The sequence below is a fragment of the Anthonomus grandis genome, chromosome 9, assembly GCF_022605725.1.
Source record: "Anthonomus grandis grandis chromosome 9, icAntGran1.3, whole genome shotgun sequence".
NCBI lineage: Eukaryota > Metazoa > Arthropoda > Insecta > Coleoptera > Curculionidae > Anthonomus > Anthonomus grandis.
In genome coordinates this window covers 8,456,676-8,484,627 of record NC_065554.1, presented here as the reverse complement: position 1 = coordinate 8,484,627, position 27,952 = coordinate 8,456,676, and the positions used below count along the sequence as shown (strand labels likewise).

General features: G+C 32.7%; 1 protein-coding gene across 2 annotated transcripts; it reads left to right on the top strand.

The window, feature by feature from the left end:
* LOC126740489 (E3 ubiquitin-protein ligase FANCL) lies at window positions 1-23,264 on the top strand. Of its 2 annotated transcripts, none has more exons than XM_050446521.1 (7): window positions 1-231; window positions 21,856-22,171; window positions 22,250-22,354; window positions 22,409-22,594; window positions 22,700-22,801; window positions 22,853-23,022; window positions 23,086-23,264. In XM_050446521.1, exons 1-7 carry the CDS (start codon window positions 130-132, stop codon window positions 23,188-23,190), a joined length of 1,086 nt encoding a protein of 361 aa, XP_050302478.1. In that variant the 5' UTR covers window positions 1-129; the 3' UTR covers window positions 23,191-23,264. The 2 variants fall into 2 exon arrangements, with proteins under 2 accessions (XP_050302478.1, XP_050302476.1); XM_050446519.1 differs by having other exon boundaries at window positions 2-231; window positions 22,409-22,576; window positions 22,628-22,801.
* Window positions 23,265-27,952: the final 4,688 nt, after the last annotated feature.

Here is a 27,952-nt window from a genome sequence, read left to right as displayed (position 1 = left end):
TTTATTTTTCAAATAAACCGAAACTACCGGTATTGTCAACAAACAGGTATTTTTATTTTATATTCATGAAGAAAGAAGTCTTGTTTAAAGTTCATTTAGGTATATGTAATAGAAATAGGAATAGTTGGTATGGATACTTCACTTGAATTAGTTCTTCAGTATCCCTTAATAAAAATTAAACCAACAACTGAAGATAATGTTCTGCTCTTAGAGGGAAAATTTTGTGTTAATGTAAGTTCTACTCTTTCCCAATTGATATAAATGCTGAGGAGATAAATATACATGGTGACAATTTAAAAACTTGTAATGGCCTTATATTAGGAACAAAAAACTGATTTTTGGAAACTAAAACAAGCATATTATCTCACTATCAACATCTTAAAGAGAAAGGAGTGTCAAGTGATATATCAACTTGAAGCTCTTGTAAATGTGTTCCAATGTATTATAGAAAATTTCAGAAAATTCTCTGTTTATCAAGGAAAGCAGTAAATGGAAACACATTTTTGAACTTTTTTATTAAATGTTCAAAATGATGGCTACCAATATACTGGCATCCTGTTTAGAATTCTTAAGAGATTAAGAATTCTAAACAGGTCAAGCACATAGATATTTTGTATTGGTTTATTTGCTATATTATTTTTGGAAAAAAAATCATTGTTTATAAATATTCATATTTTATCAAATCAAATCAAAATAAGGTTTATTGTTATGAACTAATATTTGTTGTTAACAGAGCAACTTAATATTAAGAAAAAAAAATAGAAATGTATACATAAAAGTAGGGATGTAAAATGATGGATCATTTATTGGTCATTTTTGTCATTTATGGTCATTTATATTTTCTGATTTTCAATATCAGACTAGGTACTTATTATAGCAATAAAAACACACATTTCAAACAAAAAAATATAATACAACGTAAAACAAAACATTAAATTCTCATAATCAAAAATATTTATAAATAAAACAAAGTTGTATTATTAAAAAATAACATAAATATGTAAATTCAAACTATACTCTATTTCAGAAGTGTGTAGAGCAACAAAACCTCATTAGGTATGCAAAAGTGGTACCTGGTGATCCACCAATATTTTATGCCACTACCTTAGTTGGGTATTAGTTTCAATGTAAAATTCTTTCTTTTCGTTGATTGCAGGTAGTGCCACCCGGTTTTGGGTCAATTTATGAGTTTTGCCCATTGTTACCCACTGATAAACATTGAAAACGGTTCGCCAAAGGCGTGCAACTGGGACTTGTTTTTTACCTTATAATTAATGTACTTAAATGCTATTTTATTTTAGAAAGTTACTTTTGTTTAAATGGAATAATATATTTTTTTCACAAATTTATTGAACATAATATGTAGAGTAAAACAGTTGAAAATGTTACTTTTGGATCTGGCACTTTTTGAACAGTGTATAACAATTTTAAATTATAATAGATGTAGTCTTCTTCGTCATCTGACGAACTGTCATCACCTCTTGACATTATAATTAAAGGATCGACTGTCTGATCGATGAGGTTGTCAAGATCCCACATTTTGTCATCTTGCTTAATTACATGCTGGACTGCTTTTCGCCTCTGGCGAAGGTCTGGTGTCGCTTCCGTCCATCAAACAGTAGCTTAACATCTTTCATTTTAAAAGTCGTGTTTTGTCTTGCTACAAATCCTTTTACCTGCGCCCATATCAGTTCTATAGGATTTAGTTCGCAATGATATGGCGGTAAGCGCAGTACAGTTATATTATATTTTTCGGCTATATCTTCCACGGCGTATTTCATGAAACGAGTTTTGTGTAAGTTTGCTATTGCCAGCAGTTCTTTTTTTATCAAATTTGCTTCAAACGCAATACCTTTTGCAGTCAGCCAATCGATAATTTCTTGCTTTCTCCAACTTGAAGTTGGCGTCTTCTCTATTCGCCGTGAATGATAGCTTGCGTTATCCATAGCCACCACCGAATTAGCCGGAAGAAATTTTATCATTTCACCAAAATAGTCCTCGAAAACGTCTGAGTTCATGTCTTCGTGGTAATCTCCTGTGCGAGTCAACTCAAAGGTTAGCAGACCTTCTTTTAAAAATCCCTCTTCGCTTCCAATATGTGTGATTATAAGTCTTTTTCCTTTTCCCGAAGGTACTTTAATACCCGTAGACAGGCCTTCTATGAAAGCTTGGCGAGCACTGGTTATATTTTTGTCTTGCCACATTTTTTGGACTATATAACCTTCGTTAATCCACGTCTCATCAAGATAAAAAACTTTCTTTTGTTCCCTGCGGTACGTACTGCTTGATACTTCTCAAGTATTGTCGTCTCCAACAAACAATTTCGTCGCTCTCCAGTAAAAGTGCTTTGCGGTTATGCTTTTCCCAGGCAAAATCCATATTTTTTAAAGTTTTCCATAAAAGTTTTCTACTTATCAACGGAAAACTGTCATCTCGGACAAGCTCCATTAAAATTTTGTCTAGGGTGGGTATTTCCTTTTTAAAATAAAAAGAGTGAACTTTTCTTCGAATTATACATTTAGCATTTTTATCAAGGACTTTTGTAGGTCGTCCTGGCTTTTGCTTGGGAGATTCCACTTGACTGCTACTTTTCTTTCCCGCAACAATTTGAAAATGGTGGACTTTTCAATTCCACTCATTCGAGAACATTTTTCAACAATTTCTTGCACAGTAAAACTAGGGTAATCGTGTTTTATGTAATCATGTACATTTAAAATAATAACTTTTTCACTCAGCGATAGTGGAGAATTTTTAGTACATCTTTTCGTTGGACTGAATACCTCCATTTTTTAATTTAAATATTGGAATAATAATATTGTGATTACACTACAGCGTAGCAGTGACTACTAACGTTTAAAATATGATTTAAAAGTATTTATAGTCTGTATATATTACCTGACCCCATTTTTGCATGTTACAAAGCGTTAAAAGATAGGTACCTATACAAAAGGATTAAAAGTATTTATTTAGTATTTAATCTCTTTCAAAATAAAGGCATTTAATCCGTGAAAATTAAATTCATAAATATTATAAGTACCTGCGCCTATGAACTACCACGAAATGTAGCCAAACAGAACGGAATTCCCCAGTTTATTGCTCTATACACTTCTGAAATAGAGTATAAATGCTTATAAAGGTAGGTAATAAAAGTAATAAAACTGGATTTAACTAAAATTCATAATATTCTTCTTCTTCTTCTTCAGTCTCATAATTATAGATATCACTGAAGCTAATACCAAGTTCATTTTGAGATTTGGAAAGTATATCTTCCAACTCTTCAATAAGACTAATGCTTTCATCAGTGGTACTACCTTCTTGGTCACTGGTACAGCTTACAAGTTCATTTCCATTATCAAGTAAGGTTTTAAAGGTGGAGGTAGAGGGTAATGGTGATTTTGACGGTCCAGGAGCTTCCTCACCAGCATTGGGAATAGTTTCTAGAATAATACTGTTTTTTCTATATTTCTTAAAATAAAAATAATAATGTTAATACCTAAACGATTTTGTTCTATCCTAGAATGCACATGTCTTACATGTCTCTCCTTATCAACTAATCCTAATCCGAAACTTATATCTTTACTCGGTTTAACGCTTTTATGAGGAAAAAGTTTTAGATTGTGATGTATATAAATACCAGCTCTTTTTGTTGTTAGACGATTCCTAGTTTTAGAATGTATAAATCCATAAGAACTGAAAGTTCTCTCAGTAGCTGCTGAAGTAGCTGGCATGCCAAGTACAGCTTCTGCCACATGTTGAAGTGACATTTCAGTACAAATACCTTTCCAGTATATTAATAAGGTAAAATGTTAAAATTTTTTTCACAATCCTGCACAAATTTTAATCCCCAAAAACCTTCGCTGCTCCTATAGGTCACTAAATTTTCAAGTACTTTGCTATCATCAACATAATCTAAGTACATGGCAGCAGAATAAATGTAAGTTAACCCACCTACAATTTCCTTTTGTGATAGTTGCTTTCCTAAAAAACAAAAAAAAATTATTAACTTATAATTTATTTATAAGTATAAACATATACTTAACTACATATTAAAGTTAAGGTACGTTAAGTTTATTCATTTTTTTAGGTATTGAGTTTTGTTTAAGTATCAAAAAAAATTACCTTTTGATCAATGATCCAAAATGTTTGCAGCAAAGTGTATTTCTCTAAGGCACATCTGTTGCCTTTCAAGTAGACTTTCTGTTACTTTTTTTTCCTCCAGCTTCCATAAGGGCGAGGTAGACTATTGGTTTTCAAAAACAATAGCAATTTCATAAAATGCAACAGCTACTTCACTAATGTTGCACTTGTCTGACTCCAAACGCAAAATCCATTTCTTTATTGGTTTTAATAAAGTTAAAAAATGTTCGATTTTCGTCCAGAATATATCATCAAGAATATCATGTTTATTCCTTTTTTCAAGCAATGTCTGATACTCTTCTGTGATTGCCATTGCTTGAAGTGCTTTTGTTTTTTTGTAGGCTCTCAAAGCTTGTAACTATGGAAGCCCATCTTGTTGCTACTGGAAGTTTAAGGGTACAGGATTCACCTTTTTGCTTTTCCTTTGAAATTCTTTTAAATGCAGAAGTTAAAACCGATTTACTTTTTATTGCCTTTATTATGGACTTTGAGGCATTAAGAAGAGTTTCTGTGGTCTTTAATTTCATTAGATCAGTAACCAATAAATTAAGTGTATGTGCTGCGCAACCGTAAAATGAAATTGGTTTGTCTGGATATCTACTTTGTAGCAAATACCAAGATTTCTTCATATTAGCGGCATTGTCTAAGCAAAAGCCAATTATTTTGTTAATTCCCACCTCATTGTATACCATTTCTATTTGATCTGCCATGTACTCACTTGTAGGTCTACTTTCTTCAGTAGACATTGATTTTAAAAACCAGGTTGGGGTGTGGTTATAACAAAATTATTTATGCTCTTATTCCTTATGTTTGTCCATGCATCGCATTGTATGCCCAGGACTTAAGCATTTGTTAAATAATCTGTCACTTCGATTTCAACTTGATTAAATACAGCATTTAAAAGCGAATTTGATAAAACAAAACGTGAAGGCAACGTCAAGGACGGTCTGATTTTTTTAAAAAGGTCTATCCAATATATATTTTCTGTTATATTTAAGGGCAGACCTGTAGCAAAAATTGTCTTTGCTAGCATCAACCAAATTTCATCTTGATAGTCGGGTTTAATGTTGTCAATAAAACTGCTTTGAGTGCTTAGGTTACTAATTGAGCTACATTGACTACGACTACCCATTCTCTGGACTTTAGATGCCGAAGGCCCCGATGCCGATGAACTATTCCTTACCTCTTCTAACTCTGCTTGCTGTTCTGCTGATTCAGCCACCGACACATCCAGTTTCCTCTTGTTTGATTTTTCGGACTCATTCAGCTTTAGTTCACTTTATAACATTACTTTAACATTGTCAGGGCACATTTCACATGTAACAAGATGTAAGCCCATTCTAGTTGCACGGTGTGCAACCTGTTTTTTACAAAATTTACACTCGTAACATTTCAATTTCCGTCCTGGCTTATTTAGAGTATTAAAGGATTTATATACAATACTTTTAGTTCTACCCATTTTCTTGATGTTTAAAAAACAAAACACAACAAAAAATAAATAGGCACAGGAAAAAACTTTGAAAATATAAAATAGCTCTTATTGTAAAGGTACTAATGCCGCCGAACAACTGAATTGACGCGCCTATCGCGAGAAGCAAGCAAGCCAGCCAAGCCAATGTAATAAGCAGGTTGCAGCTTGTCTTAAGCATTAAACGTTGAAAATCAGCTGATATTTTTCTGACAGTAATTTATTTTTTGTGACTGTCATTTTTTTTAATGACGGTCGTTTATTTTTTATGACCGTCATTTATTTTTGCGACAGTAAGATTTTAATTGATTAATTTTAATTGATAAAAAATAAATGCCGATGGTGTCATAAAAATAAATGACGTGACCGTCATTTTCAATATGACCGTGACGTGACCGTGTCAGCAAAATTTGCTTACATCCCTACATACTGTAGACTTTACAAAATATTAAGCATAAAGCTCTTCAAGGATATATAGTAGGCCCTTTCTGTCAGATACTTTGTAAGCCTATGTTTAAAGCATTTGAGTGTTACAAGGTCCCTAATGTTGCATGACAGGTGATGAATCCCTTTACACCTTTGTAAAAAATTGTTTTGCCTTGTAAATATACCTGATGGCTCTTTTTTTTAGTACAAAGAGCAACTGGATAAGATAATTGTTAGCATTCACCCAAAAACAAATACTGTAGAGAAGACGAGACTCGACAAGGGCAAAATATACCCATCTGAGGACCCAGCTCTTCAATTGTCACCCTGAGGGCAAAACAACCAGCTGATATTTTACTAGCAAGATCAAGTACATGATCAGTAAATTTAAGGTTGTTATCAAGGATGACACCAAGAAATCTGCTGCTAAAGTGTTCAACAACTTGATTACCGCCAATGGATACATCTCCAAGCCTAATGTCAGGATTTTGGTCTTATTGAAGTGCCTATTTGAGTCAAACCAGTCATGTATCCTCTAAAGGTCCAACATCAAGGTCAGATGCAAGGACTTATTATTTCATCCATGCCAAAGAATTGTGGTGTCATCAGCAAATAAGGTAATTTTCTCCTTAATGTCCAGATTTGTAAGATCATTGACATACAAAGGAAAAAGAATTGGACCCAAGACAGATCCCTGTGGTACTTCCCAAGTTATCTCGTGATTTTCTGAGATCTTAGAGTCCACAAAAACTTGCTCATGACAACCCTCCAGATAAGAACAGAACCAAGAATGTGCTACGCCTCTAAAACCATAGCAGCTGAGCTTCAGAAGCAGAATCTTATGGCTAACACAATCAAATGCCTTTGAAAGGTCACAAAAGACTGCCGCCAATCATTTGGGCATATAGATCATTCAAGAAATTATAAAAGGCATCATCTGTATTGCAGCCCTCTTGAAAACCATACTAAAAGTTACTAAGGAGGTTATTTGATTTGAGGAAATGCAAAATTTTACCAGTCTTTCAATCAACTTTGATAGTGTGGAGAGAAGAGAAGTAGGCCGAAAGTTAGATGGATCATCCAGATTGCCATCCTTATAAATAGGAATCACTTTGGCAGACTTCAAACAATCCAGAAAGGTGCCCATTGTCCATGACACATTGATCACTTTAGCGAGAGACATTAGAGCAATATCTGGCAAGTTAAGTAAAATCCAGGATCCCATCATGACCTGATTAATTTTTGTTTTTCATTGAGTTTAAAACTCTTATTACTCCTTCCAAGTCAGTAGGTAAAAAGTTAAAAGTAGTTTGACAACTAGCAGCCAATTTTAAAGAAATTGGTTCTGTCATGAATAAAAAGAGGAATCAACTGAGGTTAGTCAATGTTAGTGATGAGGGTATCTTTTATTTAAATGTGCATGTTAACAAACAAAACTGTTACTGGACTGATGAGGACCCATACATATTTAGAGAATGGCATACCCAGTACCCCAAAATTAATGTTTGGGCTGGCATATTGGGAGATGGTATTATAGGCCCAATATTTCTACCAGGAAATTTAAATGGCGACATGTATGCTAAAATGCTACAGAGATCTATTGAACCACTAATAGTGCAGGAATTTGAAAATCAGAGGGACATAAACAAAAATATATGTTTAAAAGATTGTATACTACAATTCAGGATGGAGCACCTCCTCATAATGTAGTTCCCATTAGGCAATGCTTGGATGATCATTATCCTAACCAGTGGATTGGAACAAAAGGTTGTATTGAATGACCACCTAGATCCCCGGAACTAACACCTCTTTACTTCTTTTTGTAGTCACCTAAAATCTGTAGTTTTTACAATGCAATCTGAGTCAACAGAGCGACTCCAGCATAGAAAAGTTCAATTACAATAGAAACAATTGCAAATGTATGTGAAGAATTTGAAAGCAGGCTTTATTATTATCTTCAAAATATCAGAAATCATTTTCAACATTTAATTAAATAATAATAAAAATTTCAAAATAGTGTCTTTATTTATTGTTTTCCTTAATAAGCAGAGAAAAATTTTATGAAATGTGGCTTTCTATGGTATCATTGGAAAGCATGTTTATAGAGCTTTAAGATGATGTATTACTTAACCTTCCTATCTATTTGAGATGTTATCTCACCCTGTCCAAGGGGCAAGTTGCAGAGAAGGGTGAGTTGATATGCTGCTGTAACGAATGTGTTATTACTTTAAAATTCAGTCAAGAAAATACTTTTTTTTTCAAAAGCTTTCATTTTGCAAAAACACACAAATTTATTGACAAAGCTCTACATAAACTAAAATTAAAATATGTCTTATAATAAAATTATTAACAAACCAGTACTAAAAATAAGGTATGTAGCTGTAATAGTAACATACATACGGTACATAGGTACATACATTTACATACACAATTCACCCAAAAAACATACAAAAAATAAACAAATGTATGTGGATAAATAAAATAAATAAATAAATAAAACATGGAAGATAAAATTATAATATTTAAGTTGTAAATAGATAAAATGTGCATACACATCTATATCAGAATCAAACATAAAAATACTGGTTAAAAAAAAACTACGTAATAAAAATACTAGTAATTGGTAAAATAAAATATATAATACAGACAACTACAATATAAATATAAAAACTGAAAACACTAGCCAAAAGGTAAGAGAAAGAAAACAAATACATTTAAATAGTCATCAAATAATTCTTTAACTTAACATTTAGTTTAATGGGACCCTGACTTTTGAGTTTGACTGAGTTTTTTCAGCAAGCCTTTTACTCACATCTAAATTGGGATCTTCTAATTTGGATCAGATTCTCTTTATCTCTGTGGGTAAACGATTTAATAGTTGACAAACATTGAAGACAATAGAGTCACCAACTTGGGAAGATTAGGTATACAAATGTACAGGTTCTAGGTTTGTCTTCTATTATAAGTATTCAAGTTTTGAACTAAAATTGCCCTATATTTTTGTGTATCAGTGGTATGGTTTCCAATATAAATAATGTTGGCAGAATTAAGATATTGCCAAAAACATAGGTCAACATGAATCTCTGGACTTAGCCTTATTTACATATCTTAGCCCTTTTTTGTAATATGAATACTGTATGCAGCTGCTTAACACAAGAATCCCAGAAACATATGCTATAACATAAATGGGATTCTAAATATACTAATAGCATAATATATTTCTATATAACTCATTCAAAATCAATTTTAAGGCAAAACAGTTCGATGATAACTTTTCGTTTAGGATATTGATATTCGTCCTTTAAATTTAAGTTTGTTGTCAATATTTAAACCCAAAAACGTATTTTCTGTAGATTTAATAGTAATTAATTGTCTATATATCCTGTACAAGAAGTACTTTTAAAAGTCATTATACTTGTTTTTGATATATTGAGGCTTGGTTTGTGTAAGTCGCCATATGGTCTTAAACTAGTTTTTTCTGAACCTTCTAGAACTCAACCTTAATTGATATAATTACTAATGCTGCACTGTTTTCAAATGAAACCTTTGAAGTGGCGTTTTCTGATCATTGTGCTCATATACATACTAAGTTTTGACTTGGCAAACCCAATCAGTCACGATTTAGGTAAATTTTCTATGAGTTATAGATCCTTTTCTGATGAAAACATACACTTTTTTAACAACTTGTTGTCCAAAGAACATTGGCTGTCAGTCATTGAGACTCTGGATTTTTGAAAGTAAATTTTCTTACTTTGACATGTTCTCCAGTTTATTTAATATGAGCTTTCCTTATGTAAACAAATCGGAGCCATATTACAGAAAGTCTCATCAGTGGATAACACCATTGATAATTAATGAGGGCAAACAGTTAAGACTACTTCATACTCAACTAGTTTTTGACCATGAGTTACTGACATCCTATAGAAAATGTTATGCTAAAAAAGCCTATAATTCAACAAAGTGGCTTACTTCTACTGGAACAATATAACTCAAGCCAAATGGCAAATTATTAACTCAATCACGAACTTCTCAAGTCGCGGAATAAAGTATGTTCCTAATTTGGTTACTGATAACCAACCAAACCCAACCCAACCTCAATATTGCTAATAGGTTTAATAATTTTTTGTAGAGTCAGTTCGAAAGATCACAGATAATTTTCAGGCACCCATGGGTCTGAATGTGCCTTACAACAGTTTATCCCAATCTCTTTTTCTACTGCCTCTCACTGAAGGTGAAACACTTGAGATTATAAAATCTTCCTCCAGAAAAAAGTCATCCGGTGTAGATGAGGTACCTTGTTACTTATTGCTAGCATATTATTTCTCCGCTTACCTATTTTCTGAATTTATCATTTTAATTTGGATATTTTCCTAAAGAGCTAAAAACAGCTGTTGTCATACCTCTTCATAAAAAGGGGGACACAGCAGAGAGTAACTATAGGCCTATTACTCTCCTGTCTGTATTCTCAAAGATCTTTGAAAAATCCTTTAAAAGAAGACTTTTTGGATTCAGGTCTGGACTCTCTACATCAGATGTTATAATGTGGTTTGATTGTATGCAGGTAATATTTTATTAGGTAATAAGAGAAAGGCATATTTTTACGATAGGGAGAGGTAAGTGCGATGAATAAGTACGCATTATGTGCGAAAGACTTATTAAAAAATTAAATTGTTAAAAGTGGCCACCATTGTTCTGATGGCAAGCTATTGGCCTCAATTCGACCTGCTGAGTAGCTCTCATAATCATTTCTCGATCGTTCTTAATCCCCTTAGCTGTAGCCATAATCTTTTGACGGAGCTCTTCCCTGATTTCTGGAACTTTATGTTTCAAGGTTCCCAAAAAAGGAAATCCAGAGAAGTTAAATCGGGAGAACGAGGTGGCCAGGCGATTGTACCACTACATCCATGTACTTACCTTTCTCTATCGTAAAAATATCCTTCTTCGTTACTACTCAATGGAATGTTGCATAGGTATAGGGATTTTATTTTTGTCAATTTTTTCCTGCTGTTGCCAGGCAATTTACGTAAATATTAGCGTAAGTGGCGGTAATAATTTGATGTTTGTTAGCATAGCTTATTGCGTACAAACTAAAAGAAAAAAAAAAAGATTTGTTAAAGACCTGATTTTTAAGTTAAAGCATAATAACTGAAAATTTTTCATCAAAATGAAAGTTTTTCGTTTATTATGTTAAGAAATTCCTTAGTAAAATTGGTTTTAAAAGCTGGTTAATTTAATCACCTTTAAAATAACTATTATGCATGTGGAGTGTGAAGGTTCGATTTAGGAATTATAAATAAGAATGCCAAATGCGCTTACACCATTGTATATTACTCTCTTCGATGATATCTGCTATATTAGTAGTTATTTTAAAAACAGTGTTCTACATAATTGTCGTGCATACGTGTGCAATAGTAAATTTTCTTACTTTGACATGTTCTCCAGTTTATTTAATATGAGCTTTCCTTATGTAAACAAATCGGAGCCATATTACAGAAAGTCTCATCAGTGGATAACACCATTGATAATTAATGAGGGCAAACAGTTAAGACTACTTCATACTCAACTAGTTTTTGACCATGAGTTACTGACATCCTATAGAAAATGTTATGCTAAAAAAGCCTATAATTCAACAAAGTGGCTTACTTCTACTGGAACAATATAACTCAAGCCAAATGGCAAATTATTAACTCAATCACGAACTTCTCAAGTCGCGGAACAAAGTATGTTCCTAATTTGGTTACTGATAACCAACCAAACCCAACCCAACCTCAATATTGCTAATAGGTTTAATAATTTTTTGTAGAGTCAGTTCGAAAGATCACAGATAATTTTCAGGCACCCATGGGTCTGAATGTGCCTTACAACAGTTTATCCCAATCTCTTTTTCTACTGCCTCTCACTGAAGGTGAAACACTTGAGATTATAAAATCTTCCTCCAGAAAAAAGTCATCCGGTGTAGATGAGGTACCTTGTTACTTATTGCTAGCATATTATTTCTCCGCTTACCTATTTTCTGAATTTATCATTTTAATTTGGATATTTTCCTAAAGAGCTAAAAACAGCTGTTGTCATACCTCTTCATAAAAAGGGGGACACAGCAGAGAGTAACTATAGGCCTATTACTCTCCTGTCTGTATTCTCAAAGATCTTTGAAAAATCCTTTAAAAGAAGACTTTTTGGATTCAGGTCTGGACTCTCTACATCAGATGTTATAATGTGGTTTGATTGTATGCAGGTAATATTTTATTAGGTAATAAGAGAGAGGCATATTTTTACGATAGGGAGAGGTAAGTGCGATGAATAAGTACGCATTATGTGCGAAAGACTTATTAAAAAATTAAATTGTTAAAAGTGGCCACCATTGTTCTGATGGCAAGCTATTGGCCTCAATTCCACCTGCTGAGTAGCTCTCATAATCATTTCTCGATCGTTCTTAATCCCCTTAGCTGTAGCCATAATCTTTTGACGGAGCTCTTCCCTGATTTCTGGAACTTTATGTTTCAAGGTTCCCAAAAAAGGAAATCCAGAGAAGTTAAATCGGGAGAACGAGGTGGCCAGGCGATTGTACCACTACATCCATGTACTTACCTTTCTCTATCGTAAAAATATCCTTCTTCGTTACTACTCAATGGAATGTTGCATAGGTATAGGGATTTTATTTTTGTCAATTTTTTCCTGCTGTTGCCAGGCAATTTACGTAAATATTAGCGTAAGTGGCGGTAATAATTTGATGTTTGTTAGCATAGCTTATTGCGTACAAACTAAAAGAAAAAAAAAAGATTTGTTAAAGGCCTGATTTTTAAGTTAAAGCATAATAACTGAAAATTTTTCATCAAAATGAAAGTTTTTCGTTTATTATGTTAAGAAATTCCTTAGTAAAATTGGTTTTAAAAGCTGGTTAATTTAATCACCTTTAAAATAACTATTATGCATGTGGAGTGTGAAGGTTCGATTTAGGAATTATAAATAAGAATGCCAAATGCGCTTACACCATTGTATATTACTCTCTTCGATGATATCTGGTATATTAGTAGTTATTTTAAAAACAGTGTTCTACATAATTGTCGTGCATACGTGTGCAATAGTATTGCATAAATATTTAACAATAATAATAATTCATGGTATAACAAATTAATATACAGTATGATACTTGAAAATAAATAACATATATCACTATTATATTATTGTACCACATCTCCCCCTTTTGAAAGAATGAACTACATTTTTAATGAAATAAAAATGGAGTACTTTCGTACAAAAATAAATATTCATAAGGTATATGCGCTTTTTTACTACATTTTACACTTCTATTTTACAATAAAAATAAAATTATTAGAGGTTCAAGGAAAGTGTTAAGAAAAAGATAAGAGGAATAATAGAAAGAAAATAAATAATAAAGAAAGGATAGAAAAGAAAAGTATTTATCGATCGAGTATAGATTTAAATATTTTTTTTTGTTTAATTTAAAAATGAAACCTAAAATGTTAACCCTGATTTTACTTAAACAAACTTATTACCTAAATAAACTTATTACTTAATTAAAGTACACATGTACTTAAGTTGTTTAATTTAAATAATGTTACATAATTCTTAACTATTTCGAAGCCTAAACAATACGTGTTAAGTTATTAAATTATGAACCTCAATTTTTGCGAAGCTTTGCATTGACTTATGAGTACATAATATGTATTATAAAATATTAGGTTACAAGGTTAGTAAATTAAAACTAGTACATGTTTTCTTTTCGGTACAACTGCTATAATTGACATAATTAATTGTTTTTCTTTTAATTTTTCTACGATAAACACTGAAAATGGCTTTTTCACTTTAATCACTTATAAAAATGCTGTAATCTATTTTTATGCACTTTCACTTTAGCGTCACTTTTACTATTACTTAATATACAATTTACACCTTCTACCTCCTCTACTACGAAAGGGCCTTTATACCAAGGGTCAAATTTCGTTCTATTTTCATTATTTAAAAGTACTGAGTCACCGGGTTTTAAATATATTTCTTTAGACTGTTTATCGTATTCTAATTTTCGCTGAACTTTTGCTTTTTGAATAAAATCATTGGCTCGTCTATTTGCAATTTGTAAGCGATATCTGACTTCTTGATAATATGCGTCGATATTATATACAGGGTCTATCAAAGTACCATTTAAAATATTAGAAAAATCAACCTTACGTGCAAAAACTAATTCAAATGGCGTATATTCGTGATATACACTGGGAGTTGTGTTATAACAAAAGCTGAAATAGTTTGTCCATTCATCCCAATCGTCTTGCATTTCGTTTATGTACATTCTAAGAAACTCATTTAAGACTCGATGATTTCTTTCGCAACCACCTATAGTTTGACTATGGTAGGCTGTCGAAATAGAATGTTTAATTTTTAGAAGTTCAGAAAGTGATGTAAGTACTTCGTTTTTATACTCAGTGCCCATATCGCTTCTGATTTCCTGCATTGGGCCATAATTAAGAATAAATTCATTAAACATTGCCCTAGCTATAGTTTTAGCTTCTTTATTCGGAATAGGGATAATTTTGACAAATTTAGTTAACTCGCACTGGATTGTTATTGCATACATATTGTTGTTAGGAGTTTTTCTGAATGGTCCAATCGTGTCGATACATGTGATGTCAAATGCTTTTTGTGGTGTAGGTGTTATTACCATTGGCTCTGAATGAGTTATTTTTCTCTTATTAATTTGACACTTTTGACATTTTTTAACGTATTTGTTGACATCGCGGGACATTCCTTTCCATCGGTAATTTGCTCTTAGCTTCTTAAGCAATTTTTTCTGTCCACAGTGACCTCCGGTAAGTGGATTATCATGATATTCCTGTACTAACGCTAACTTGTCATCATTATTTTTAATAATTTTGGGCTCTTCATACAGAAAAATAGTAAGATTTTTTAATTTACTTAAAGCAATATTTTTTAATTCGTTTATTGTGCACAATTTAAATATTTCATCTGTTATTTTTAGCTTTAGTTCCTTAATGTTGCAATCAGCAGCCATTTTTTCCAGCTTAGACAAAACTGTTCCTAAGAATGTTTTGTCATTACTGATTAACATTTTATCCTCGATTATAAAATCTTTATTCTTACCCATAATTATCCATAGATATTTATGCTGAATTTTAAATTTTACATAAGCTAATTTTAAAATATTACTATTTTCTAAAGTCTCTAGGACTTTTGGTTTAACCGTAAACGGCATGCTAGCATTCTTGCTATTATCTTCTGTTAAGGTAGTATCCTTTTTCGCCATTGCCCGTGTTACTGCAAATACGTTGACTGTTTTGTTATTTATCGCCAAATCGCTTAGTTCGCTAATACAAATTCTCGATAATGCATCTGCTCCTACATTGTCCTTTCCTTTAATATATTCAATTTCAAAATTATATTCTTCTAAATCTAATCGCATCCTGGTAAGTTTTGAAGATGGGTCTTTCATAGAAAAGAGATACACTAAAGGCTTATGGTCAGATTTTACCAAAATTTATTTCCGTACAAATATGGCCTAAAATACTGAATCGCCCAGTGGATGGCTACTAATTCTTGTTCTATAGTCGCTTTATTAGATTCTCCTTTAGTGAATGATTTTGAAGCGTAAGCTATTGGCAATTCTTGCCCATTAAAGTTTTGTGATAATATAGCGCCACAAGCATTTTTTGATGCGTCTGTTGTTAAAATAAATTGTTTATTAAAGTCTGGGTATTGTAAAATTTCGGGTTGCAACAACGAATTTTTAAGATAAATAAAAGCTTGTTTACATTTTTCACTCCATTCGAATTGCGTATTTTTTCTTGTTAACATATTAAGAGGTTTTGCAATTTCTGCGAAGTTTCGAATAAACCTGCGATAATAGTTACAAAATGCTATAAAGCGTTTTACTTCATCAGCATTTCTAGGCTCTGGGTATTTATTAATAATGTCGTATTTTGACTCGTCAGGCAAAATTCCATTACTAGTAATCCTGTGACCTAGGTAGGTAACTTCTTGCGAAAAAAAATTGCATTTTTCGGGATTTAATTTTAAATTGTATTTTCTGCACGTTTCAAATACACTACGTAAATTTTGTAAATGATGATTTTTTGAACAACCAATTACAATTACGTCATCCATGTACAAGAAAGCCTTTTCAGGTGTTATTCCAGCAAATGCTATATTCATCATCCTCTGGAAACTGTTTGGGCTTATTCTGAGGCCAAATGGTAACCTTGTAAATCTGTAGCTACCTGTACTTGTACTAAAAGTTGTAAAATCTCTAGATTCTTCTGCAAGTGGTATTTGATGAAAGCCCGCCTTTAAATCTAGGGTTGAAAACCATTTAGCACGGCCTAGTTGGTCTAAAATATCGTCAATTCGAGGCAATGGAAATTTATCAGGGATAATTTTCTTATTTGCCTCTCTAAAATCCACTACTAGTCGCCATTTTTTATCATGACCCTTAGATTTCTTAGGTACCAAAAGGATTGGACTATTGTAAACGGCATTAGATTCCTCTATTATGTTTTCCTCTAACATTTTACTTACCTGTGCATTTATTTCTTTAGATTGGGAAAGCGGTGTTCGATAATTTTTTATATAGAAAGGTTGCTCATCAGCTAATTTAATTTTTTGTTTATAAAAATTGTTTGTTGTTAGTTTATCACATTTTAACCCAAATATATCAGCAAATTCCATGCATAATTCGGTGGTTTCCTTTTTCGCGCATTCCGGGATGTTTTTATTTAATTCCTTTAATAGTTGATCTTTTCGGTTATTTTGATTACAATGCAATTGATAACACGAAAAGTTTTTTAGGGGTTCGGTTACAATTTTAGGATTATTTATGGTTATGGTTTCGCATGTTGTATTTAGAATTTTAATTATTGGACTTGACCTAGAAATTATGGTTGATGCTATGAAAACGCCTGGGGATATTTCGTTATTTAATACAACCGAATCTTCTTTAAGATATTTTAACTTTTCTACTTTTCTAATTATTTCACATCTCGGGGGGATAATTAATATATCTTTTGCAGGGCTGTCATGAATTGGTATAGAGATTAAATTATTATGCAGTCTTATTTGCATTGTCCAATTAGAGTAGTCCAATTGACATTGATATTGTGTAATAAAATCTCTACCAAGAATTCCATCTGCTGGTATGGGAAAATTATCCTCAACTATGTGAAAATTTTGTTTTAAAGAAAAATTGTCAATAAACATTACAGTTTTAGTAGTACCTATGGAAGTTATATGTCCTTCTGTAACACCGTTTATCCTGCTAGCATTTGCTCTGTCAACTATTTGGTTTTTATCGATTTTTGTTCGCTTAATTAAAGAAATATCGGCACCAGTATCTACGATTAATGTTATTGTTTCATTTTGTGTCATTTGGGTCTGAACGACGATAAAATTTGACAACGATAGGTCCATGTTAAAAATATTTATTGCTCCCCCAATGGACCTGGTTGGGGTGATAATTCGTTTCCCGAATTATCTGTCTCAAAGCTGCGCACAGAATAGTTTCCTCTGCCTCGTTGAGAATAGCCCCTGTGACCTCTATATCTGCTATGGCCACCATGATAATTATTATGGATAGGAACTTCAGGATTTCTATTAAATCCTCCTCTTTTCCATTGTCCTTGCGCCCTAGGATAATGACCTTTATAATTTGGATTTCCTCTATTGTTGAATCGATTTTGTGTAAAAAGGACTGTAGAATTTTTTGATTCAGTTTCGATGCTAACAAACTTTGTCAAGGCGTCTTGAGTTGTGTTGAATGTGCCTGCTTCCATTATCAACCTGGATCTTTCTGAGGTTGCATTCGATTTTAGGGCTTTAACTGCAATATTAGTTGTATAACCCTCTGCTACATTTACTGGTACACCTTCATTTATGTACGCTCTTTTTAAGCTTGTTGCTAAAGCTTCTATGTCAGATGCATATTTTGATGTATCGCTGGATCCTTGTTTAAGAGCTAATAATTTTGCCGAAACTAACTGCGAACTTTCACCCTTAATATTGCTTGTTAGTTTTTGAATTATAATTGGTATGGTATCATTATCGCCAATAAGGTCTCTTGCTTTACCAACTAATTTAGTTTTAATAAGAGCCACGGCATTTGCTTCGTGCCCTTCGCAATTTTCTTGGATTAAAGTTAGTGCGTCAATAAAAGATCGAAGTTTATCCGCTGAGCCATCAAAATCATTGCACAAAACCCTGCTGGTGAAATTAAAAAAATCAATTTTAGTCATCGCCATTTTGCCAGTTTCAATTTTAATTTCAGTGTTTGTATTTTCTTCGTCTGAACCCTCTGAAGAGTTTTCACTGTCAATAATATCCTCCTCAATCACGTTTGGATCAATTAGTTCAGTGCACGATGTAGGTATTTTATACGAAACATTTAATACTTGATATACCCTGACTACTTTATCTCTTGAGACGGAAAAAAGTGTTTTAATAGCAAAATACTGTTCTTGACTTAAATTTTTGTAATCATGTAATACAAGTTGCACAAAGGTATTATAGTATTTAAGTAAATTATCCCTAACTTCTTTTTTAATTTCCTCTGATTTAGGTATTTTTTTTTTCTTTAAGACTCTTTTTGATTCGTTAGTAATTAATATTTTTAAATTTGATAACTTGGTATAAAGTTCTTCCCAAGCTGATGACATAAAAATAACTAAATTTAGCCTAAATTACGGTAAAAAAAATCTAACATAATAGTAGTACATGAAAAATGTAAACAAAAATCCAACATAAAAATTATTATTCAGCTATATATATGTAATATGTAACTTTATAATATATTATAATATTATAACTTTCGATTACTTTATGAACTAATAAAAAAAATAGTTTTACCCCCAAAAATATTTTAAAACTGCTAAATAGCCAAAAAATCTTATCCTAAATATACACAAATAAATAAAATTACATACCAACTATAATATAACATTTGTGTGGTCCATGTCCTGGGACGGATGCAAAATCTCCATTACATCTCTTTCTTCCAGCTTCCAATAAACAGGTAGCGTTACGAACTCACAAACACAAACCACTATGTAATAGTCTTACTTAGACATCACCAACTGGAGCTTTTAGCATAAGACTTCTTGACAAGTCTCTTTTCATGTTTCTGCGGTAAGCCTTCCTAATTTTTAGTAACACCAAGGTTACAACAGCCACAGTGATTATATACATCAGAATACGGATATCCATAGGGACATTTATAGCTTGTTCTTCCACTATAAAATTGGAGTTTACAACACCTGTGTCCGTAACTTCAGCATGCTTGGTGTTAGTAGTACCCATATTGACTCACACTGTATGTTACTGTACATTAGCACACTTTACAGCAACTAGCTCCCATACTTTTACCACGGTTTTACTATAAACATTTTTCTTTTTGTACTATATACATATAGAACAATTACTACTCTTACTGAAAAATGCACTAAAAAATGGTGTTTGGCACTGGCAGGGTCGCCATGTGAAGGTTCGATTTAGGAATTATAAATAAGAATGCCAAATGCGCTTACACCATTGTATATTACTCTCTTCGATGATATCTGGTATATTAGTAGTTATTTTAAAAACAGTGTTCTACATAATTGTCGTGCATACGTGTGCAATAGTATTGCATAAATATTTAACAATAATAATAATTCATGGTATAACAAATTAATATACAGTATGATACTTGAAAATAAATAACATATATCACTATTATATTATTGTACCACAGGAGGATATAAAAGTAATAGAAAAATTAGCTTCAGTAAAACTTCGAGAAATAAAATTTTGGTATCGCCCTCATTCAGAGGGGTGAAGAGTACGACTCCCATTTATACAGGGTGTTTCAGAACTATGGGATCAAACTTCTAGGGGTTGTTCAGTGCAACAGTAGAATCCATTTGAGTATAGGAACCCATGTCTGGAAATGTGTCACTACGCTACTACGGCCCTAGGACGCGTTTAAATTTAGAAAAAATATTAATTAAAATTATACCTAAATACGATCTGATGCATTTATTTTTACCTTTTGTATATGATACCATCACAACAATTGTTCAAAATGTCTTCCTCCAACAATACACCGATTTAAACGCCGCACATGATTTCGGCGGACTACACTAAAAATTTGATCCTCGTTTTGAATGATTTCAAATGCTGCTGTTATTCGTCCAATTAAGTCTAGCTCTGATTCTACTGGAGTTTCGTAGAATAAAGACTTTACATGTCCCCACAAGAAAAACTCGAGCGACGTTAAATCGGGTGACCTATAGGAGGCCAAGAAACTGCTCCACCTCTGGCAATCCAATGGTACCCAAACCGCTGGGCCAAATACTCGCGTACTTGTACAGTAAAAAATAATCATCAAAAATGCCTGCCCATACGTTGACAGACCAACGATTCTGATGATTTCTTGGAAAAATTGCATAAGGATTTTCTTCGTCCCAAACATGGCTATTCCTACTATTAAAAATACCGTCTCTTGTGAAAGAGGCTTCATCGGTCCACAAAACATATCGTAAAAAATTTTGTTGTGTAATGATGTGATCCAGAAGCCATCGACAAAATTGAACTCTAGGATGATAATCGGCTGCAGTCATACCTTGAACTTTCTGGAAGTGGTAAGGATGGAGTTGTTGCTCTTGTAGTACTCGCCAGACAGAAGCGTTACTCGTATTCACATTCTTAGCGACGTCACGTGTGCTATTTGATGGTTCATCGGCAACTCGCTGAATCACGTCTTCTTCAAATTCGACCGTTCTTACGGTTCGAGCAACACCAGTTTCATGCATCTTGGTCTTAAACATGCCTGTCTCAGCGAGCCGCCGATGAACCGCAATAAACTTTTTGTATCCAGGATGCTGTCGTTCGGGATAACGTTCATGATATAACCGCGATGCTGCTCGTGCATTGCAGTTTGTTGCTCCGTATGCCAAATGCATATCCGCCAATTCTTGATTGGTAAAGTTTTCCATTAGCAATAAATGTTTAAAAATTGTAAGCTATAAAATGTTTAAACATGACATTGAGAATTGACATTGATAAGCGTTAATTTTAAACAATTGTTGTTATGATATCATGTAAAAATAAATGCAGCAGATCCTATTTAGGTGATTAATGTTTTTTATAAATTTTAACGCGTCTTAGGGCCGTAGTGGCGTAGTGACGCATTTTTTCGGATATGGGTTCCTATACTCAAATGGATTCTTCTGTTGCACTGAACAACCCCCAGAAGTTTGATCCTATAGTTCTGAAACACCCGTATGATTTTTTGTAGATAAAACTGAACATATAACACGTGGTTAAAGTATCGGAAATCGAACTCCTATCACGCACTCTGTATAAATTGCCCAATTAAATATCTCTAATACCATGTATTACATATAATTATGTAAATTTTTTGTATTAATTAATCGTAAAAATAAAATGTGAATTATTTACGGAGCGATCGCTAGATTTATACATATCTTTCAAATCCCTGGTAAAGGGAATTTTAACTACTATGATTTCTGTTGGAAAGCACATAATTAGCACTTAATTTACATGATAATTGCAATTTATATATATGAAAATCATTTAATTTTACCACAATATTTAATTACTACTTGTAATTAGAACAATAAAAAATAGTAGTAACTTATAATTACGTCCTATTGATTCCATTTTTTTAGAACCAAGAGATATCACTTCTATAATTATGCCTATTTGTTTCATATTTTAGATGTATTATCATGATATACTGATAATATGTTTCTCTAATATCTATACTATTTGACCATACTTAGAGGGGCCATATTTTTTTGTAGAATAAGGATATATTTATAAAACTGAAACAAACGAGTTTAATTGATGGACAGCAGAAGTATGAATTACGAAGATTAGATGTTCCAGAAAAAAGCCAAGTTCAAAGTATTCTGGATAATAATTGCCATAAAAGTATAGTTGAAGTTCTTGATAGCATTCAAAGACTGCTTAAATCTAAAGTTCAGAAGCAATTACCGGATTACTGCATTATATATAGAACTGTTTTACATGAATATTCTGAATTTACAAAGTTCTTTTTAAACCTGAAAAGTTGCAAATTAAAAGAAGATTTGACAGTGGTATATGCTTCTGCAACAGGTGAGAAAAGCAATAAATAATAAAAGGAATAATTCAGATCCACAAAACTTTTCCTAATAAGAAAAAAAATTATTTTAGATAATGGTTCAAGGGAACATTTTGTAGAAATACTGGTGGATTACAGTAAAAAATCTTCTGATATATTTAAAATATCCGAGTGTGATTTGCCTCTAAGAGATGAAGGTATTTTCGTAATTTGTTTTTTTAGCATCTGTGATTAGTATCACTCTATTTTAGATAATTTTAAACCTAACAATAGTCTTACAGCATTGTTCGACCAGTTTGTTGCAAAAATTGAGTTGCTACAGCCGTATTTTGATTTAATGGAAGAATTTGATAAAAATTCAACTGTAATGGACCCAGAAAACCCAAAGTGGAAAGAATCTTACAGAAGAATCTGGCTGGGTATTTTAAATTTACATGGTAAATACGAAACAGATATCAAATATATTTTAGGTGAAAACATATCAACTATCATAACCATGGATCCATACAACATTTATCACAGGCCCAGTATCAAATTTTTAGGTCCGGATAGGTTAGTGGACCCATATAATGAAGCACTGAATGGAAACCTTGAAAAATGGGTTTATCAGGAGAATATTTTTCAGGCAATACTTGATTTATTAGGTAACAATTATATTATAGACACTCGCCATTTTACCTTTTATTTTATTATAGGCTTACAAGTTTTCCCAAAAAGAGAAATATCCGCAAAACAAGTAAACCTTCTAGTGGAATACGGAGAATGTAGTATTTGTTTTTCATTACGGTTAAATGAAAAACTGCCAGAAATCATTTGTACAAATAAAAGCTGTGAACAGTTCTACCATGACGAATGTCTTTATAACGTGAGTATGGAAACTTTGATACATACCATTTTTACATACATACCATAATCATTTTTTTTCTAGTGGCTTATTTCACTAAACGCAAAACGGATTTTTAACAACATCTCTGGAAACTGTCCTAACTGCGAAAAGACAATTAGTTGCCCTGTGTTAGATGAGGGATTTTAAAAATTCTAAACGAATATGCAAATAATTCATTTAAGTAATAAAAACAAAAAACAGAGAAACTTTGTACAAATTTATTTATAGCAGTCTCACATTTTTATCATATATTGGATATGGCTATAGCACTTTTTGTTCCCCTAAAGAGATACAAAACTTCAAAGTTTCCTAGTTGGTTTTCAGCTGAATTAAGATATTTGGTTAGGCAAAATAAAATTGCACACAAATGCTACAGGGTCAGTCATAATGTGGCAGATTATATTACTTTTTCAAACATTAGGGCTAGATGTAAAACTTTGACTGATATGATAATTATATTTCAAACTTAGACCAACTACTCTACACTAACCCTAAAAGTTTTTGGTATAACATAAACAATAAAAGATCAATTAATAAACTTCCTAATTTAATGTATTATAATGATAATGAGTTCGTTGGCTGTGAACAATATAAACAATATTGGTGCTATTAATAATATAAACAATAATGGTGCTTTTATCAATCAGCAAGCAAAGTTAAATATGACCATTCCTAATCCCACCCTTTCCGTTGGGTTGATTTTTGATAAAATTACCAAGTTGCCACCCAAAGTTAGTTCAGGACCCGATGGCATTCCGAATTATTTTCTAATAAAGTGTGTATGTACTATTTCATACCCTCTTTTTATAATTTTTAAAAGATCTTTAGATTCTGCAATTTTTCCAACCTTGTGGAAACATAGTTTTGTAATGCCAATTTTTAAATCTGGCGACAATAGCAAAATCGAGAATTACAGAAGTGTTTGTATACAATCAGCCATTCCGAAGCTCCTGGACAGTCTTATCTATGATCAATTATATTTTTATTGAAAAGAGTTGTTACTTAGCGAACAACATGGATTTATTTCTGGAAAGTCTACTGTGACTAATTTGTTAGTGTTTCAGCAGAATCTGTTGAATGCCTTGGAGAGGGGATGTCAGATGGATGTAATCTACACCGACTTCTCCAAGGCGTTTGACAGAGTTACCATAGTATTTTGGCAAAAAAGTTGGATATTTTTGGATTTTCTAATCTTATGGTGAATTGGTTTGTAAATTCCCTGTCAGGGAGGATCCAGCAGGCACGAATAGGTAATGCAAGATCAAGCTATATTAATGTCACTTCAGGTGTTCCACAAGGTGGGCACTGTTCACCTTTGCTCTTTAATATTTTTGTGAATGATATTGGTGCCTGTTTTGAGAACAGTGACTTCCTTTTATTTGCTGATGATTTGAAGTTTTTTAGAGAGATTTTATTAATACTTGATCAGATTTTGTTGCAAAGTGATTTGGATAGATTGAATGAGTGGTGTGTTAACAACAATTTGTTTTTGAATGTAAGCAAATGCAATTATATAAGTTTTCTCAAGCGTACTAAAAAGGTTGTCACTTCATATAACATTCAAGGAAGTACACTTCAATATTGCAGCATAGTTAAAGATCTTGGTATCTCGTTTGAGGTTTATTTAAACTTTAATGCACACATAAACAATATTGTTCAAAATCAAATCCTCTAAGAATCTGGGTTTTGTACTAACGAACTGTAAAGAATTTTCTATAGAGACCTGTAAGAGGTTATACATGTCATTGGTTGTTTCATTGCTGGAATATGGCTCAGTGATATGGTCGCCCTTTTACATGAATAATTGCTTCTCCTTGGAAAGAGTTCAGAACAAATTTATTAGGTTTTGTCTCTATAAACTTCGAATAAGAATTCCGGATGATCATGTTTATGATATTGTTTTAGAAATGCTTGATATGAAGACATTGAGACAAAGACGGATATATGCAGATTTAATTTTTTTGTATAAATTATTGAATGGTCAGATAATTTGTCTAGAACTTCTGACGACAATACAATTTAATATTCCATCTAGGAATTTAAGGCAGTATCGTGTCTTTTCATTACCATTTCATAGCGCCAATTATGCATTACATGCTCCTATTGAAAGAACTCTAAGAATTGTCAATACTAGGGAGGTTGAAATTTTGGGCATTTCCTTATCTAGATTTAAGAGTCAAATAAGAGAAATTGTTTAATTTTTTTTTTTTTTAGTGCAATACTGAATCTTATACTTTAGTAGGGTATGTTTTTGGTATTTTTAGAATTCTGTTATATTGATTTAAGTTATAAAACTATTTTCGGTATTTTACATTTGTAAGTAGGCTTAATTACTGCTTAATAGTTAGTATTTTACTGTTAACTATGGTTAGGTTCAATTGATTTTGTATTTAATTTACTGTTGTAATGGGGTTGATCCCGTAAAAATAAATAAATAAATAAATAAAAAAAAATTTGTTAACTATTAGGGTCAATTGGGGTAATTGTGGACGATATTTAATGTTTTGACTTGCTAAACGATTTTTGTGGACATCACGCATTATATTATATATGTAAAGTAGCAGTCACATAGCTCATAGTATCTTCTTTGATAATTACTACTGGTTTTCTGTAATTACAAGTCACATTAAGATAAAAAAATATATTCAACATGCTTGTCCGTTTACATTTGCCCCGACTTTTTAGGTGTAATTGTAAACAAGCATCTCTTGACACATTTACTCTACCAGAAAAAAACCTGGGGCAAATGTAACTGAACTATATAAAGTCGCTGTGTAGCAAGATATTTTCTGATATAAGTCGTGTTTACATTTACCCCAAAATAATGTGACCTTAAAGGTTTTGCTTGCAATATAAATGAAAAATCGAGATAAAAGTAAATATTTTCCAACAATTCTGTTCATTTTAACTAAAACTAAACTATTTTTGAGAACGCTAACAAAAGAAATTTATTCTAAGTATGTAATTATAATAATATAGGTATAAAAAATTAGTTTTGCTCATAAACAGGAACTATTGCTGGAAAGTTGTATAGTATTCTCTCTCCCTTCATTTGAATGCCAGGATCGGGAAGCACACCAATGATTTGATTCAAGGTTATATAACTGACATCAGTTTCAACAATGTTGAAAAGCATTTTTGATGCATCCCAGGATTTAAGACCAGTCACTTTGATTTCCGTTAATTTTTCATCCACAGCTTCAATTAAACACACATATTTAAAAAGAGTAGTCTTTCTCTTTCCACCTTTGAACTGCACAAGAATAAATTTCCCTGTGGACAAGTCTGAACTCTGGACTGTTATCTGACTGTTAAGCTCTATATCTTGATTTTCCGGTTCTGCCCAATCTATTTCATCATCAGTATCACCTAGACTTATTTCTCCATCAGAACTTTCCGACTCTGCAACTGGTTCACTTCTAATTTTTTTAAATTTCGGCTCTAACTTTTTGTTGTCCGTTTTCGGATTAGCATTTTTTTTCCTTTATTTTTCTTCTTCTCTTCTGCTTCTTTTAGTCTTTCCAAGACTTGGTTGGTTGTTAATACCTCTCCATATCTTTGTTGCTTTAATTTCGGTATGACTTGTTTTTTCTCTTCAACAATATCTTCACTGCGGCTGAGTGGCAAGAAAATGTTGGTAATTTCTGTCGATTGACGATGACGTCGATGGTTGTGGACTATGGGGCCACTAATAATTTTTGGTAGTCAGTTGACGATGTAGAAGGCTGCTGTCGGCTTTCAACTGATGACACTGAATGATGTTGACTACAACATGATGAAGTTGAAGGCATTTGATCGTCGACCGTGGGTAGAAGTGGGTTTGGTTCAGAAATTGCAACAACAGTTGATTTAGAGGATACTGGTTGGATAATAATAGCATCGGATGTTACAAATTTCCGAGCTTTGAGGGCAGCTTCGTATTTGGCCAAGTCTTCTGGTGTAAATTCATTTTGTGGGAATTTGTTTCGATCAACTGGGTATACGCCAGTATTTTTAAATCCAGTTATAATATTGCTAGAAACCATAAACTCTTGCCAAGTAATTCGGTAAATTTTTCCTTAGTTAGCAGTCCACACCCTCGTCCCATTTGTTCCTTACCAAACTTCACCAATGTTGTTGGAACTGGAATAAACACCAGTTCCACCTTTAAGGGTCCGAAGACACACTTGTCCAAAAGCTTATCCGTAAGATGGCTTGGAAACTTTATCAAAATAATATTGTTGTGCATTGCCTCTTCAATAATTCTGACGCTCATATGACTGCTGTGACCATCATACAACAGTAGAGCTGCTTGATCTAGAAGGTTTTGGGAAGTTCTTAAATCTTTAATGTGAGGTATAAACCCTGTCGTAAACCACTGGAAAAATTACGGCTCCTCCATCCATCCATTAGTGGGGCCGCATATAGAGTTCCTGGACGAGCCTGAACTCCAGCTCCCTTGAATACGATGAGCGGTGGAAGTGCTTTTCCATCGGCAGAAACACATCCTAAGACTGTCGTCGACTCTCTTCCAGAGCCTCCAGATATCCGGCACAGGCTTTCCTTTCTCCCCAATTGCCCTAATACGATAGGGATCATTATTAAAACCTGACTCGTCAGCATTAAAAATAAAGCTTCCTTTATCATCTAAATTATTTTCATCAATAAATCTTTTCAGGTCATCAAAAAAATGGTAGACGATCTCAGGTTTTCTAGCATCCTTCCGCAGTTTTTCGAAATGTTCCGGTTTCTTAAGAGACAGTTCAGGTCTTCTCATGAATGAGTAGTACCAGTCTTCTCCCGGTACTCCATTTTTAAATGGTGTTCTTAAACCTTTTGCATTAACATACTCTCGAACCAGTTGTCTAAGTTCTGCTTTGTCACATGGTAGACCCATCGCAGTACGTGCCAATAAACATTTCACTATTTC

Excerpts from the sequence above, each read along its gene's own strand:
- LOC126740489 (XM_050446519.1), top strand. The coding sequence starts at position 130 with ATGGATACTTCACTTGAATTAGTTCTTCAGTATCCCTTAATAAAAATT. Across the intron at positions 22,355-22,408 it reads TTTGCCTCTAAGAGATGAAG|ATAATTTTAAACCTAACAAT; the intron begins GTATTTTCGTAA and ends ACTCTATTTTAG. Across the intron at positions 22,802-22,852 it reads GGCAATACTTGATTTATTAG|GCTTACAAGTTTTCCCAAAA; the intron begins GTAACAATTATA and ends ATTTTATTATAG.